The sequence below is a fragment of the Prionailurus bengalensis genome, chromosome A2 (genome assembly GCF_016509475.1).
Source record: "Prionailurus bengalensis isolate Pbe53 chromosome A2, Fcat_Pben_1.1_paternal_pri, whole genome shotgun sequence".
NCBI lineage: Eukaryota > Metazoa > Chordata > Mammalia > Carnivora > Felidae > Prionailurus > Prionailurus bengalensis.
In genome coordinates, this window is record NC_057348.1 from 4,675,270 (window position 1) to 4,689,490 (window position 14,221).

At 50.8% G+C, this 14,221-nt stretch overlaps 1 protein-coding gene across 2 annotated transcripts; it reads left to right on the top strand.

The window, feature by feature from the left end:
• The first annotated feature begins 175 nt into the window (after positions 1-175).
• Positions 176-10,365, top strand: LOC122486786. Of its 2 annotated transcripts, none has more exons than XR_006298223.1 (3): positions 176-418; positions 2,453-2,566; positions 2,930-3,631. XR_006298223.1 is itself a non-coding variant. In XM_043586362.1 (3 exons), exons 1-3 carry the CDS (start codon positions 359-361, stop codon positions 10,288-10,290), a joined length of 243 nt encoding a protein of 80 aa, XP_043442297.1. In that variant the 5' UTR covers positions 176-358; the 3' UTR covers positions 10,291-10,365. The 2 variants fall into 2 exon arrangements, 1 of the variants encoding a protein (XP_043442297.1); XM_043586362.1 differs by lacking the exon at positions 2,930-3,631 and adding an exon at positions 10,222-10,365.
• Positions 10,366-14,221: the final 3,856 nt, after the last annotated feature.

A 14,221-nucleotide genomic window follows, 5' to 3' on the forward strand; every position in this document is an offset into this window, starting at 1 on the left:
GGCTGTTAATTTAATCGGCCCGGTGGACACGCCTCCCCGTGACGACACACTCCGCGGGGCATCCTGGGAGGGGAGGGAGGAACTGGCCTTCCTCGCGAGCTCTCGCGCGCCTCGCGCATGCGCCACTCCGCTCCGGAAGTGCTCCCAAGGAGGCCGCGTCACCATAGCGACCGAGGTCTCTTTTGCGGCCAGCTGCCACGGCTCCACCTGAGCCTCTTTGGGGTCATTTCCTCCTTCTGCCCGTGGGAGACCTCATCATCTCGCCAAACGATCGGGCCCTTCTGACGCTGAGCCGAGCCAGGAGGCGTCAGAGCCTGGGTGGGGGTGGGGCGCGACCACTCCACGGGCCGCGGGCGGGATGGGTCTGTGCAAGTCCAAGCTGCCCCACAAGGGCAGGGCCTTGAGATCCAGGAGAAGGGTAACATCGCGGGGGGCGGGGAGGGGCTGGATCACTGGGGGGAAGTAAGGAGGCTATGAAGGGCATGAGGGAGGTACATACAGGTGCCCACACCCCAAGTTCAGGTGTGCGCATGACCCCCACCCACCCGTGGTGGTAACACAACTGCACATGCTGGAGGATCAGCCCTTCTTTGATCCACTTGAGCACCTGCTGTGCCAGGTTCTGGGCACTCCACGGTGAACGTGTCAAACTAGCTCCCTGGCCCCCTGGAGATTACAGCGTAGTGAAGGAGGCGGTCTCAGAAAATGGGATCTATGAGCAGGAGGGGACAGGGCTGCCACAGGGAAAGAGGCGCCCGCTCTGAGGGCTCCGGGAAGAGGGGAGGTTTATGCTCCGCCCCGTGGAATGCCTAGGAATTCACTAAGCAAAGGCGGAAGGAAGCAAGACAGCAAAGTTGCGCTATAAACTACCACACTCCACAGACATGCCTGGTAGCCATGGGCGTGCATTTACTCATCGCCCACTACTGTATGTCAGGAACCGTGCCAACTATTAGAAATATTGGGACCAGCAAGACAGAAACAGTCCTTGCCCTCATGGAGTAGAGTCTGGCTGGGGAGAGAAGCAAGAGCAAGTAAACAGGCGAAATCGTTACTAATCGTGGCTGTTGCTGTGGAAGACATGGGGCTCTGAGATGGAACGATGGGGTGGGAGGCTCTTAGAGTCTGACAGGTCGGCTGTGACCTGAAGGAAGAGGAGCAGGGACTTACTGCAGCAGGGAGGAGGCAGGGCACAGGACAGCAGGAGAAGGATAAGTTTGGCAAGTTCAAGGGACAGAAGAGGCCCCTGGGGCTGGACCAGCGTGAAGGAGGAGGAGGGTGGTGTGGGATAAGTCTGGGGGATGGGCGAGTCCCCGCCCCACTCTGAGCCGGTTTCCTCAAGTGTAAAGTGGGATAGTAGAGTCACTGAGATTCTTCAAGGAGATGCTGTGTGAAGGCCTGGCCTGCTCAAGTTCACATCCTCCCGGCTACCTGTAACAGAACTAACGATGCCATGCCTGAGTGTACCATTGGGCATGGATGTGCACCCCCAGATGCCACCCTAGGGCATAGCAAAGTGGGTATTCCAGGAGACCTGTGTCCATTGTCACTCACCCAAGGACACACACTAAGCTGTGGACACAGTCACCTCAGCGTGTGTTGGCTCCTGTAGGCATCAAACCCTCTCTCCACCTCTTCCCTGGGCCCCCCAGACATCCTCAAGTCCGCTCTGATCATCTTCGTGATGGGTGGCCCAGGTTGTGGCAAAGGGACACAGTGCAAGAACATGGCGACCAAATATGGCTTTTGCCACGTTGGACTGGGCCAGCTGCTGACGCAAGAGGGCCAATGCAGTACCCAGTGGGGCTGGGAGGCCCGTGACATCATGCTGCAGGGGCTCCTGGTGCCCATGGTGAAAGCTCACAGGCACAGGGGCAGAGGGAAGAAGGGGGTACCTTCCCTGGAAACCCTGTGGAAGCAGATAGGCCCAGAAGGTTCTGGCTCCCGGCCTGGCCACAGCTTTGCTGCACTGAGCCTCTGTGTCCTCACCTGTAAGATGGGAGACCAGCTGGCATCTGTAGGGACAGTTGGCTGACGTCATTCTCATAAAGCACTTGGCGGAGTGCCTGACATTTAACAAACAGTAAAGTTAGCTCGTATTTATTCCTTTTGTGACCTTGGGCATGTATATCAACTGCCCCTCTTGTGCCCGTTCCCTCACCTGGAAAATGAAGGTCACCCCTGTATCTACCCGTAAGAAGGTAGTGATAAATGAATGAGACCTCGCGAGCCTGGCACACGGCAGCCACCAGCCCCTGTAGATGGCCTCAGTGCATCAGAGTGGCCCTGGGGCACCAGGGCAGACCTAGAACCCCAGGCACTGGCCAGGGCAAGGGCTCTTCTGAATTCACCAGAAGTCCAGGCCAAGGGAGAAAACTTGACGAAGTGGCCACATGGGGGTGGGGGGTGGGGGAGCCTGGGGCACCAAACCCAACACCCCTTTCCTTCCCAGGGCATCATCACAGACCTGATCAGCAACACCATGCTGTCGTGCCAGGAGAGCTGGGCCTTCCTCACCGACGGCTTCCCTTGGAAGCTGAAGCAGGCCAAGGAGTTGGAGCTCATTGTGAGTGACCCCAGGGTGTGTGAGAATGTGGTGAAGTGTGGAGCTACTCTCCCTCCCCACCTTGGGTGGAGATCGGAAGGGATAAGACTGGGGGGAGCAGATGGCGGCGGCGGGAGGGGGGGTGTGGACTGGAGTTTTAGATTTTCAAGGGACAGTCAGAAGACTGTTGGAAGCTTCTAGCCACTGTTGGTGGCTAGCTGCCGAGCTCTCTGAGGGCAGGGACAAAGTCATACTAATCTTTTCCTGCACACGGATCCTTTGCCCCCTGAGTAGCACATGGGTTTAGCATCATCCCTGGGCCATAAAGATGGAGTTATTCAGCCACCTGTCCCCAAATGGTTTGAGAACAGACCCTGTCCTTAGGCGATCACGAGACAGACTCAGTCCCTGCTGGTAGACAGACACTGACCAATACGTGACTTGCTGAATGAAGCTGAGACGTTTCTGGCAGCAGGGAAGGCAGCAAAGAGCAGAAGACAGAATGACGTCCTGGAGGGACACAAGTGGGCTGTTTGAGTTGGGCGGCCCTGGTGGCCTCCTCAAAGCGAGGACGTGGGACAACTGAGCAGCGAGAAGAGGAGCCAGCCCGCGTTGGCAAGTCACACTCGGTCTTGAGGTTACTTCTGCCGGCAGCGCTGACTTCCTGGAAAGGCCCACCCGGGCACCTGAACAGCCGTGGCTGGAGAGTCCGGAAATGGCCGAGCAGGACAAGAGGAACTGTGGTGGGTTGTCAGGCCCCGGGCTTTTCTGGAACTTGCCAGATGCAGTTGAAATGCCTTCAGAGAAGCGCAGGCGGGAATCAAACCGACGTCACCACCGAGGGCTGGGGCCGCTATCCTCGTGGGCAGGTGGGGCCCTGCCCTCTGTTAGCACCTGCACGGGAGCAGTCCTGTCGGGCTCCTGGCGGTGACTTCCAGGGCAATGGAATGGGTTCCCTCTCCTGGTCTGGGAGCTCTGAGGGCAAAAGCCGAGCTAATGAATTTCTCTGTCCTCAGCAGCCCCGGGCCAGCGGTTTGGACCCTATGGCATTAAAAAAAAAAAATTTTTTTTTTAAGCTTATTTTTTTGAGAGAGTGACCAAGCCAGGAGGGGCAGAGAGAGAATCTCAAGCAGGCTCTGAGCTGCCAAGCACAGAGCCCAACGTGGGGCTCGAACCCACGAACTGTGAAATCCTGACCTGAGCTGAAATCAAGAGGCGCAGGCTTGGCCGGCTGAGCCACCCCAGCACCCCGTCCCTACAGCATTTTTAAGAGTTTTTTTCTGCAGCAGTGGCCACCCTTCAAATATCGAGAGAGGCCACTGGCACTCAGAACTCCCGGCTTCCCTTGAAAAGGGCCTGACTTGGCAACGTGGGGCCTGCATGTCCCCATGGCAACAGCAGCATGAATGCATCTCGAGCTTTTTCCTGAGCTCAGGGCTGTTCCTGACACTACACGGATGAGCTCTGAGCTTTCGGAACGTTCCAGAAAAGCGTTTCTTGCCCCGTAAGCATCCTGCTTTTTTACAGAGGGATCGGGCAACTTGCCTGGGTCACACAGTTGGTCTCGAGGCCTAGATGTTAACCATGTCAGCAGGGGTTCCCTCTCTGCTTCCCCCCCCCCCAACCAGGGTCCCCCTACTCCCACGGAGGGTTGCCCCTCCATCTTGGAGGCCGAGCTCCACCTGCCATTAGGATCCTGCTCGCGCTGTGGTTTTATGCGAAGAGGAACAGAACACATGCCTTCCTCGTACCCACGTGGCTGCCAGAAGTGAGGAAACAAACAGGCCTGGGTTATGAGAGTGGATTTTCACTGCGGAGAATTTTCTAGATCTCTGCGAGCTGCTGGCCCCATGTTGGCCTTTGAGGAGCCTGTAGGCCCCTGCCTTGGGTCTGTCCAGGTATCCCTGGAGGCCACCAACTTGGCCCTTCAACCCGGACCCTGCCAGGCCTGAGCGTTTTAGCTCCACCTGTGGTGTGAGTCAGTGCAGTGGGTCTGGCTTGAAGCCAGCACTCCAGAAGTCTGGAGATCCTTCTCTTTGCCATTCCTGTTCTCCCTCTCTGGACATTCAAAACACCGCTGGGGGCTTTTTCGGGGCCAAGGTGGTGAAATTCACAGGAAGCCAAGGTGAAATGACATCTAGGGAGATCAATGCCCCCATCTTACAGACAGGGAAATCGAGGCCCATGGAGGGCAGGTTACTTGAGGTTGGCTCCTGCCCCTTAGGAGGCTGGCCAGCCTAGTTCAGACACTGGCTTTGGAGCCAAGGAGACTGGCACTCAGGTCACGCTCGGTCACTTTCTCCACCTGTCTGTAATCCGCACAAGACCCGGCTTCCCGAGCCTCAGGTCCATCATCTGTGAATGTGGACAGAAATGCTACAAGCCTCTTTTCCATGTGGGGAAGGTGGGGAAGGCTTCTTCCTGGGACGGTTTCCCGTCTGTTTCCAAGATTGCTTCAGTCACCTGTGCACCTGTCCGAGAACACAAGCCGCGGGGAGCCGAGGCCCGTGGCGGGTGGCCTGTGGCCTGTGAACACATGGCGACTCCATGCCAGGCCGCACTCTGCACAAGGGGCAGTGAGGAGGACCAGATAACACATGTGCAGCCTAGATTATCATAATCCGGTTGGATTTCGTTGGAGCATCCGTGAACCGTCTCCCTGAAACGCCCAGACACGGGAGGTCATTTCTCTGAGTCGATGTTCCCCCCAAAGTGTTAACCTGCAAGGAAGCTCCCCTGTTCACAACAGATTAAAAAAAAAATTTTTTTTTTGATGTTTGTTTATTTTTAAGAGAGGAAGAGAGACAGAGCGTGAGCAGGGGAGGGGCAGAGAGAGAGGGAGACACAAAATCCAAAACAGGCTCCAGGCTCCCAGCTGTCAGCACAGAGCCCAACGTGGGGCTGGAACTCATGAACCGTGAGACCACGACCTGAGCCGAAGTCAGACGCTTAATCGACTGAGCCACCCAGGCGCCCCATAAGACATTTTTAAATAATTATGTATTTCTTTTAAATGTGTTGATAAAGTATAGGCTCACAGGAAATTGCCCTGTACCCTTCACCCAGGTCCCCCTAGTGGTAACATCTTCTTCTATGGGCGTCTGGTATCACAACCGGGCTCTTTGCGTCGCTAAGTATTCGATTTTACACTTACCTCCAGAGCAAGTGATGCTCCCTTTCTATTTGCCAAAGTACTTGTTGCCCTCCTCCCCGCCCCCCCTCACAAAAACGCTTCCCCCTCTCCTGACCCCACACAAAAAAAGTAGAAAAAGGCAGCTGGCGGGATGCGGTGTGAGACAACAGGGCTGACAGTGAAGTCCAGGCCAGTCAGTCTGTGAAGGTTGACCCCGTGAAGCCTCGCACTCCGTCCTCACCAGGAAGAGAGGTCTTTGTGGCATTTGGGGGTGCGCGTGCCCCCCGAGTGGAAAAGCCAGCAAGGAAGTCCTTGGTGTTTTTGTGGTGCCAGATTTCAAACACGTACCTAGTTGGATCTAGGGGATCTAAGGGATCTCCACGTCGCCGGATCGAACCATCATCGAGGTCCGGTCACACTTGCTGTATCTATGCCAAAACGTCTTCTCGCGATTGCTGACTGTGCGCTTTGAAGCAGATTCCCAGGGGCACCTGGGTGGCTCAGTGGGTTAAGCATCCAACTTCAGCTCAGGTCACAGTCTCGTAGTTCGTGGGTTCGAGCCCCGCATCGGGCTGTGTGCTGACAGCTCAGAGCCTGGAGCCTGCTTCGGACTCTGTGTCTCCTGCTTTCTCTGCCCCTCCCCCACTTGCACTTTCTCTCTCTCTTTCTCTCTCTCTCTCTCTCTCAAAAATAAGTAAACAGTAAAAAAAAAAATTGAAACAGATTCCAGATCCCATTATGGGTGCTCCATCACCCAGCCGCTCATGAGATGATTAACATTCATGCCTTGAGACCATTTGATGTCCAGGCCACCTCTGAGTTTCCCCAGTGTCTGAAGAATGTCTCTTTGATCTCTGGTGAGATTTGTGAGTAGGACAAGGCCCACACCATGCTAGGTGTCTCCTAATCTGAGGAGGGAAGGCCGCCCGGCTTGCTTAGTCCTTCCGGCCTTTGACTGGTCTGGGCCCGTTATCCTGTAGAGTGGCTCACGTTCAGGATTTTTCCAGGGGCTTCCTGCCTCGTGGTATTATCTAACTCATCTCTCTGTCTCTCATTTGTGCTACACATGCAAAGTTAACTCCTAGCGCACTCAGATTCAGGTTCAATACATCTTGTGCTTTTTAAAAAAAAAAAATCTGTAAATATGTCAGTATATATATATATATATATATATATATATATATAATGTTTATTTCTGAGGGGGGGGGGTGGGTGGTAGTGGCAGAGAGAGAGGGAGACACAGAATCCCAAGCAGGCTCCAGGCTCTGAGCTGTCAGCACAGATCCTGACGTGGGACTCGAACTCATGAACTGTGAGATCATGACCTGAGCTGAAGTCGGATGCTTAACTGACTGAGCCACCCAGGTGCCATGTGTATATATATATGTATATATACGTATATACACATATATATACATATATATACATATATTTTTTTAAGTTAATTTATTTTGAGAGAAAAAGAGCACGTGCACAAGCGGGTGAGGGGCAGGGAAAGAGGAAGAGAAAGAACCCCAAGCAGGCTCTGCATTGTCAGTGGGGAGCCCAATGAGGGGCTCGAACTCACGAACCATGAGATCATGACCTGAGCCGAAGTTGGATGACTGAGCCACCCGGGCGCCCCACTTTGAGTATATATTTTCCATTTCTTTCTTTCTTTCTTTCTTTCTTTCTTTCTTTCTTTCTTTCTTTCTTTCTTTCTTTCTTTCTTTCTCTTTCTTTCTTTCTCTCTCTCTCTCCCTTCCTTCCTTTTCTTTCTTTCTTTCTTTCTTTCTTTCTTTCTTTCTTTCTTTCTTTCTTTCTTTCTTTCTTTCTTTCTGAAAGACAGAGCATGAGCAGGGGAGGGGCAGAGAGAGAGGGAGACACAGGACCAAAGCAGGCTCCAGGCTCTAAGCTGTCAGCACAGAGCTCGACGCGGGGCTCGAACTCACAAACCGCGAGATCATGACCTGAGCCGAAGTCGGATGCCCAACCGACTGAGCCCCCCCCCGGCACCCCACTTTCAGTATATATTTTCTAAAAGATGAAGGCGTCTGTAAAATCAGAATGCTTCCATGATCTTAACATCTTTCATATCATCAAATAGCTGATCACTATTCAAATTTCCGGTGAACAACCTCAAAATCTTGTTCTTCTTACCCCTGGTTTTAATGAGGATTCACGTAAGGCTGACACTGCAGCTGGTCACTCTGTGTCACATGCCTGGTCATCTGTAGGTGCTCGTCCCATCCCTGCTGCTTTGGTTTCCTTGCGATTGTTTACTGAAGAAGGCATGTGTTCGGGTCTCCTTATGTCGCACGGCCTGGATTTTGCTGATTGCAACGCATTTTTTACCGCGTTCCTCTCCTCCTCTAGATTTCCTGTAAATCGGTGGTGGGTCTAGAGTCTTGTTTGGGACTCAGATGTCATTTCTTCACGCTTCACAGGCATTGACGTGAACTTCTGTTGGGTGGCACACAGTGCTTAGGCATCTCTTCAATGTGGCTGGTTTATCTTTTAAATACATACATTCAAGTGTGGGGGTGCCTGGGTGGCTCAGTTGGTTAAGCATCCAACTTCAGCCCAGGTCATGATCTCACAGTTTGTGGGTTCGAGCCCCATGTCGGGCTCTGTGCTGACAGCTCAGAGCCTAGAACCTGCTTTGGATTCTGTGTCTCCCTCGTTCTCTGGCCCTCCCCCACTCAAACTCTGCCTCTCTGTCTCAAAAATAAATAAACATTTTTTTAAAAGTTTAAATATGTTCAAGTGTGTTATTTCAGAGGAATCGGGCCCCTGCACGTTCCCTGGGATACAGGTGGCAGACTTGAGAAAGTGAGGAAAACAGAGCATGCGTTGTGTTTGCAGAGGGCTTTTGCCGTGCAATTTTTTTTTTTTTAAGTTTATTTATTTATCTTGAGGGAGAGAGAGCACGCGCTTGGGCACATGCTCGGGGAAGGGGCAGAGAGAGAGAGAGAGGGAGAGAAAGAATCCCAAGCAGGGGATTTGGGTTCACAAACCAGGAGATCATGACCTGAGCTGAAATCAAGAGTCGGGAGGCCTCATGGGCTGAGCCAAGCAGGTGTCCCCTTGTGTGCGATTCTGACGACGGTGGGGCTGTGACACTCTGTGCTCCCCAGGGTTTGGTTCTTCCCCTGCATGGCGGTAGATGAATCCGGGCAAATTCGGCGTAGAGCACTGTGGTTCAATCGATACTTTTTGGATCGCATAACTTCCAGGAGTCTCCCACATGCCGGATTGCCACTCTCTAGTGAGGGGTCTGTGATGGGCGGAACCGTGACCCCCAAATCTCTATGTGGAAGCCCTAACCTCCAGGACCTCAGAATGTGACTGTAGGTGGAGAGAGGGTCTTTAAAGAGGTGATTATGGGGCGCCTAGGTGGCTCGGTCGGTTGAGCGTCCGACTTCGGCTCAGGTCACGATCTCACCGTCCGTGAGTTCGAGCCCGGCGTCGGGCTCCGTGCTGACGGCTCGGAGCCTGGAGCCCGCTTCGGATTCTGTGTCTCCCTCTCTCTCTGCCCCTCCCCTGTTCATGCTCTGTCTCTCTGTGTCTCAAAAATAAATAAAAACGTTAAAAAAAATTAAAACAAAAATAAAGAGGTGATTATGTTAAAAGAGGCCATTAGGGTGGGTCCCGATCCCGTCTGACCGGTGTCCTTCCGAGAAGAGATTAGGACACAGACGCACCCAGAGGGAAGATACAGGGAAAACACGGTGTTTCTTGAGCCAAGTGGAGAAGCCTCAGGAGGAACAGAAGGAACGTTGGCACCTTGATTTTGGACTTCCAGCCTCCAGGACTGTGAGAAAGTCGAATTCCTGTTGTCTGAGTCACACAACATGTGGCATTTCGTGGTGGCAGCCCCCCAGGGACACACCCACACGTGGTCAGACAGCCCCAGCTGTCAAAACCCCTGGGCGTCTTCACATCCATTTTTTTCCCACACTGATTAGCGGGCATTCTCGCTGAAGGAGAAATGTCCTTCCTCACCCTGGGCTGTTTGGTTACCCTGAAATACCGTTGCTACCCCACAGGTGGAATAGATGCCCAACTCCTTCCTCGGACGGCCATTTTTCAGACTCAGGCCTTGGCGTCCTAGTGACTTCCAAGGGCAACCATGAGGCTGGTTATTTCTGTCTGCCTTTGTCTTGTTCTCTCTCATCACTAGGAACTCATGGGTCAGCTGTCACGTCTTTGGTCAGGGGGAGCCCTTTCTCGCTGACATGTGTGTCTTCCGATCTCCAGCACGACTTTTCACATTTCCTGACGGGTCCTAGAACTGGCCATGCCTCGAAGGAACTCCTTTTATTGGGGTGGGGGTGGGGGTCCAGTCTGGGTGTGAGGGGTACTCATCGCCACTGAGTTGTCGTTTTCCAGGTCCTGCCAGTGGGCGGAGCTGGAAAACACAAACTTGCGAAGGGGGGAGGGGGAATCACAAGTTCATACTGATGTTTCCAGTTTACAATGAACATGACCATGATTTTTTCTCTTTTCCTAAAATGTTTGACTCCTAAAGCCATTAACACAGTCTTTCTCATTATTCCATTAGCTGCAAAATAGCTTGCCAGGAATACACCAGTCTGAACCACTAAGAATAAAACGACTCAAGGAAGTTTAAGATTCTCTGCAGCTCTGATTTTCCTTATAATATTCCTCACTGCGGATGTGTAATAAAAACACCGAGTTGCCTGGAGTAATTATTTTTTTCTGTGTAGTTATGCATGAAAGTGACATTCAGTGGGGGGACATTTGTTTCAATTTGGTTTGGGATATTAGGGAGTGCTTTCATTTTTTTTTTTTAACGTTTATTTTTTTTTTTATACAATTTTTTTTTCAACGTTTATTTATTTTTGGGACAGAGAGAGACAGAGCATGAACGGGGGAGGGGCAGAGAGAGAGGGAGACACAGAATCAGAAACAGGCTCCAGGCTCTGAGCCATCAGCCCAGAGCCTGACGCGGGGCTCGAACTCCCGGACCGCGAGATCGTGACCTGGCTGAAGTCGGACGCTTAACCGACTGCGCCACCCAGGCGCCCCTTTAACGCTTATTTTTGAGAGACAGAGCATGAGTGGGGGAGGAGCAGAGAGAGAGAGGGAAACAGAGAATTGGAAGCAGTCTCCAGGCTCTGAGCTGTCAGCACAGAGCCTGACTCAGGGCTCGAACCCACAAACGGGGAGGTGAGATCATGACCTGAGCAGAAGTCGGATCAAAGTCAGAGCCACATAAAAAGGTATGCTCGGAGAGAGCTTGTTTCCAACCTTTCCTGTCCACTCTTTTCCGCCATGGGGAACTATTCTCATTAGTTTTTTGTGTTTTTTTGCTTTTGTTTTTTTTTTTTAAGTTTATTCACTTATTTTGAGAGAGTGGGAGAGGAGCAGGGGAGGGGCAGGGAGAGAGGGAGGGGGGAGAATCCCAAGCAGGCTCCACACATCAGCGCAGAGCCCAGCTTGGGGCCCGAACTCACAAACTGTGAGATCATGGCCCGAGCCGAAATCAAGAGTCGGACACTTAAGCGACTGAACCACCCAGGCGCCCCTCTCATTAGTTTTTGGTTTGTCCCTTTGCTGGTGTTTATTTTGCAAATATAAAGCAAGTGTGTGTGTGTGTGTGTGTGTGTGTGTGTGTGTGTGACACAGAGATCCTCCCCACACGAAAATTGGCGTTCTGGGGGCGCCTGGGTGGCGCAGTCGGTTAAGCGTCCGACTTCAGCCAGGTCACGATCTCGCGGTCCGGGAGTTCGAGCCCCGCGTCAGGCTCTGGGCTGATGGCTCAGAGCCTGGAGCCTGTTTCCGATTCTGTGTCTCCCTCTCTGTCTGACCCTCCCCCGTTCATGCTCTGTCTCTCTCTGTCCCAAAAATAAATAAACGTTGAAAAAAAAATTAAAAAAAAAAAGAAAGAAAATTGGCGTTCTGTACGTACTAATCTTCATTTTTAAAAACTTTACAAGGTATCTCGAAGATCTATCCGCGTTGACGACTTCCTTGTCCCCTTCTATAACTAGTATCCGTTGTGTGGCACATCCATTGTTTATTTAGCTGAGTTAGTACTTGTAGGACCACAGACCATAAATCGTGGGACAATTTATTGACAGACAAGAAGCTGTTTGCAGTCTTGTGCCACTACAATGTCGCACGAAATGACCTTGGCGTGTCATTTCGTATTTTTTGCTAGGATCTTTTCATAGGTTCTTCAGGGTGGGTTTGCTAAAGAGAAATGTGTCCACCATTTTGCGAGCTGTCACCACACTCTTTTGCATTGCCACCAGCGATAGAGGAAAAGGTCCTTTCCTCACACCTACAACCAACAGAGGATACTGCCAAACTTCTGGGTGTTCTTCTGACTTGTTAGGTGTGAAACAGCATTTGGGGGTAGTTTGAAATGGGCATTTCTCTTACTATGAGTGAGATCACACATCTTCCCCAAAGTTTAAGGACCATTTTAATTTCTTCGGGGTACTCTTTATCAATCTTTAGCTATCTTTGTTTTAAAAAGACAGATTGTTGGTCTTTTCTCCTTGATTTCTAGGAACTCTTTATATATTAGGGCTATTAGCCCCCCACTTTGTCAATTATCTTTTGACCTCACTTTCTGGTATCTGTTTGCCATGTAAAAGTTATTTAAATTTTTTTTTAACATTTATGTATCTTTGAGAGACAGAGAGATGGAGCATGAGTGGGGGAGGGGCAGAGAGAGAGGGAGACACAGAATCGGAAGCAGGCTCCTGGCTCTGAGCCGTCAGCATAGAGCCCGAGGCAGGGCTTGAACTCACAAACCATGAGATTATGACCTGAGCCGAAGTCAGACGCTCAACCGAGCCACCCAGGCACCCCTATTTAAAAATTTTAAAATCATATTTATCAATATTTTGTTATTTCTTCTTAGACTTTAAGACTCCCCCCGCCCCCAATCCTAGGCTTATAAGGGGATCCATTCATGGCTTATTTAGTACTTGCATTACCTTATTTCTTTATTTTATTTTATTTTATTTTGTTTTATTTTATTTTATTTTTTTAATATTAATTTTTGAGAGAGAGAGAGAGAGAGAGAGAGAGAGACAGAAACAGGGCATGAGCAGGGGAGGGGCAGAGAGAGAGGGAAGTCGAAGCAGGCTCCATGCTCTGAGCTATCAGCACAGAGCCCAATGCAGGGCTCAAACCCACGGACCATGAGATCATGACCTGAGCCAAAGTCGGAAGCTTAACCGACCAAGCCACCCAGGCACCCCTGTATTACCTTATTTCTTACATTTCTATCTCTGATCCATTTGGGACTCATCTTAGTTTTGGGGATGCGGTAACGGTTCAATTTGATCTTTTTCCAAATTGTGATCTAGTTGTCCCAGGGTCATCCAGTTGAAAGCCTGTCCTTTCTCCATTTTGGGGGGATGCCACCCTCACCATACAACATTCCATATTATCCTTGGGTTAATTTCTGGATTCCATTTTGTTCCAGGGATCTGTTTGTGCCCCTGCGCACTGCTGTTTCAGGTATGGTGGCTTTAATAGGTTTCAGTAGCTGGTGGGGCTGAGTAGTTCCCGTCTCACGCCCACCATCTTGCTTCACTTTGCCTACGTTCTTCTGGCCATTTTCTGCTTGTTTTTGTATTTGTATTTGAATGTTAGAATGAACCAATTAGACTAAAAACTATCTTATCATGTTGAAATTATAAACTAATTTGAGGGGCGCCTGGGTGGCTCAGTCGGTTAAGCGTCCGACTTCGGCTCAGGCCATGATCTCACAGTTCATGGGTTCCAGCCCTGTGTCGGGCTCCGTGCTGACAGCTCAGAGCCTGGAGCCTGCTTCAGATTCTGTGTTTCCCTCTCTCTCTGCCCCTTCCCCACTCGTGCTCGGTCTCTCTCTGTCTCAAAAATAAATAAACATTAAAAAAAAAAAAGCAATTATAAACTAATTTGAGAACGCTCACCTCCTTTATGATGTGGTCTTCCTATCCAGGCACATTTATATCTTCCTCTTGTTCAAGTCTCCTTTGAATCATTTAGGAGTATTTTGTCCAACTTTTCCTTAGAGGTTGTCCTTAAGACTTTGCACATTTCTGGAAAAGTTCTGTCTGAGCACTTTTTAAAGTTAACGTTTATTTATTTTTGAGGGAGAGAGAGAGAAACGGAGTGTGAGTGGCAGAGAGAGAGGGAGACACAGAATCTGAAGCAGGCTACAGGCTCAGAGCTGTCAGCACAGAGACCGACGCGGGGCTCAAACTCACAAACTGTGAGATCATGACCTGAGCTGAAGTCAGATGCTTAACTGACTGAACCCCCCGGGCGCCCCTTGCCTAAGCATTTTATATTTCATCTTGTTGCTGTTGCAAATGGGGCCTTCTTTTCTAACTGGTGATTTTTGTATACACGTGGGCTACAGACTTCTGTGTGTTAATGCTATATCCTGTTATTTTGTCAAATTCTCTGAAGTCTACACTAGTTTGTTGATTTTCTCGAGTTTTCTGAAAATATAATCACATCATCTGCAAACAGACATTGTTTTACCCCCCTCTTTCAAATTCAGGTCTCTCAAATTGATTTCCGTAATCTCA

Coding starts and splice junctions, on each gene's coding strand:
- LOC122486786 (XM_043586362.1), top strand. CDS start 359: ATGGGTCTGTGCAAGTCCAAGCTGCCCCACAAGGGCAGGGCCTTGAGA. Junction 419..2,452: donor CCTTGAGATCCAGGAGAAGG/GTAACATCGCGG, acceptor TTTCCTTCCCAG/GGCATCATCACAGACCTGAT. Junction 2,567..10,221: donor CCAAGGAGTTGGAGCTCATT/GTGAGTGACCCC, acceptor TTATTCCATTAG/CTGCAAAATAGCTTGCCAGG.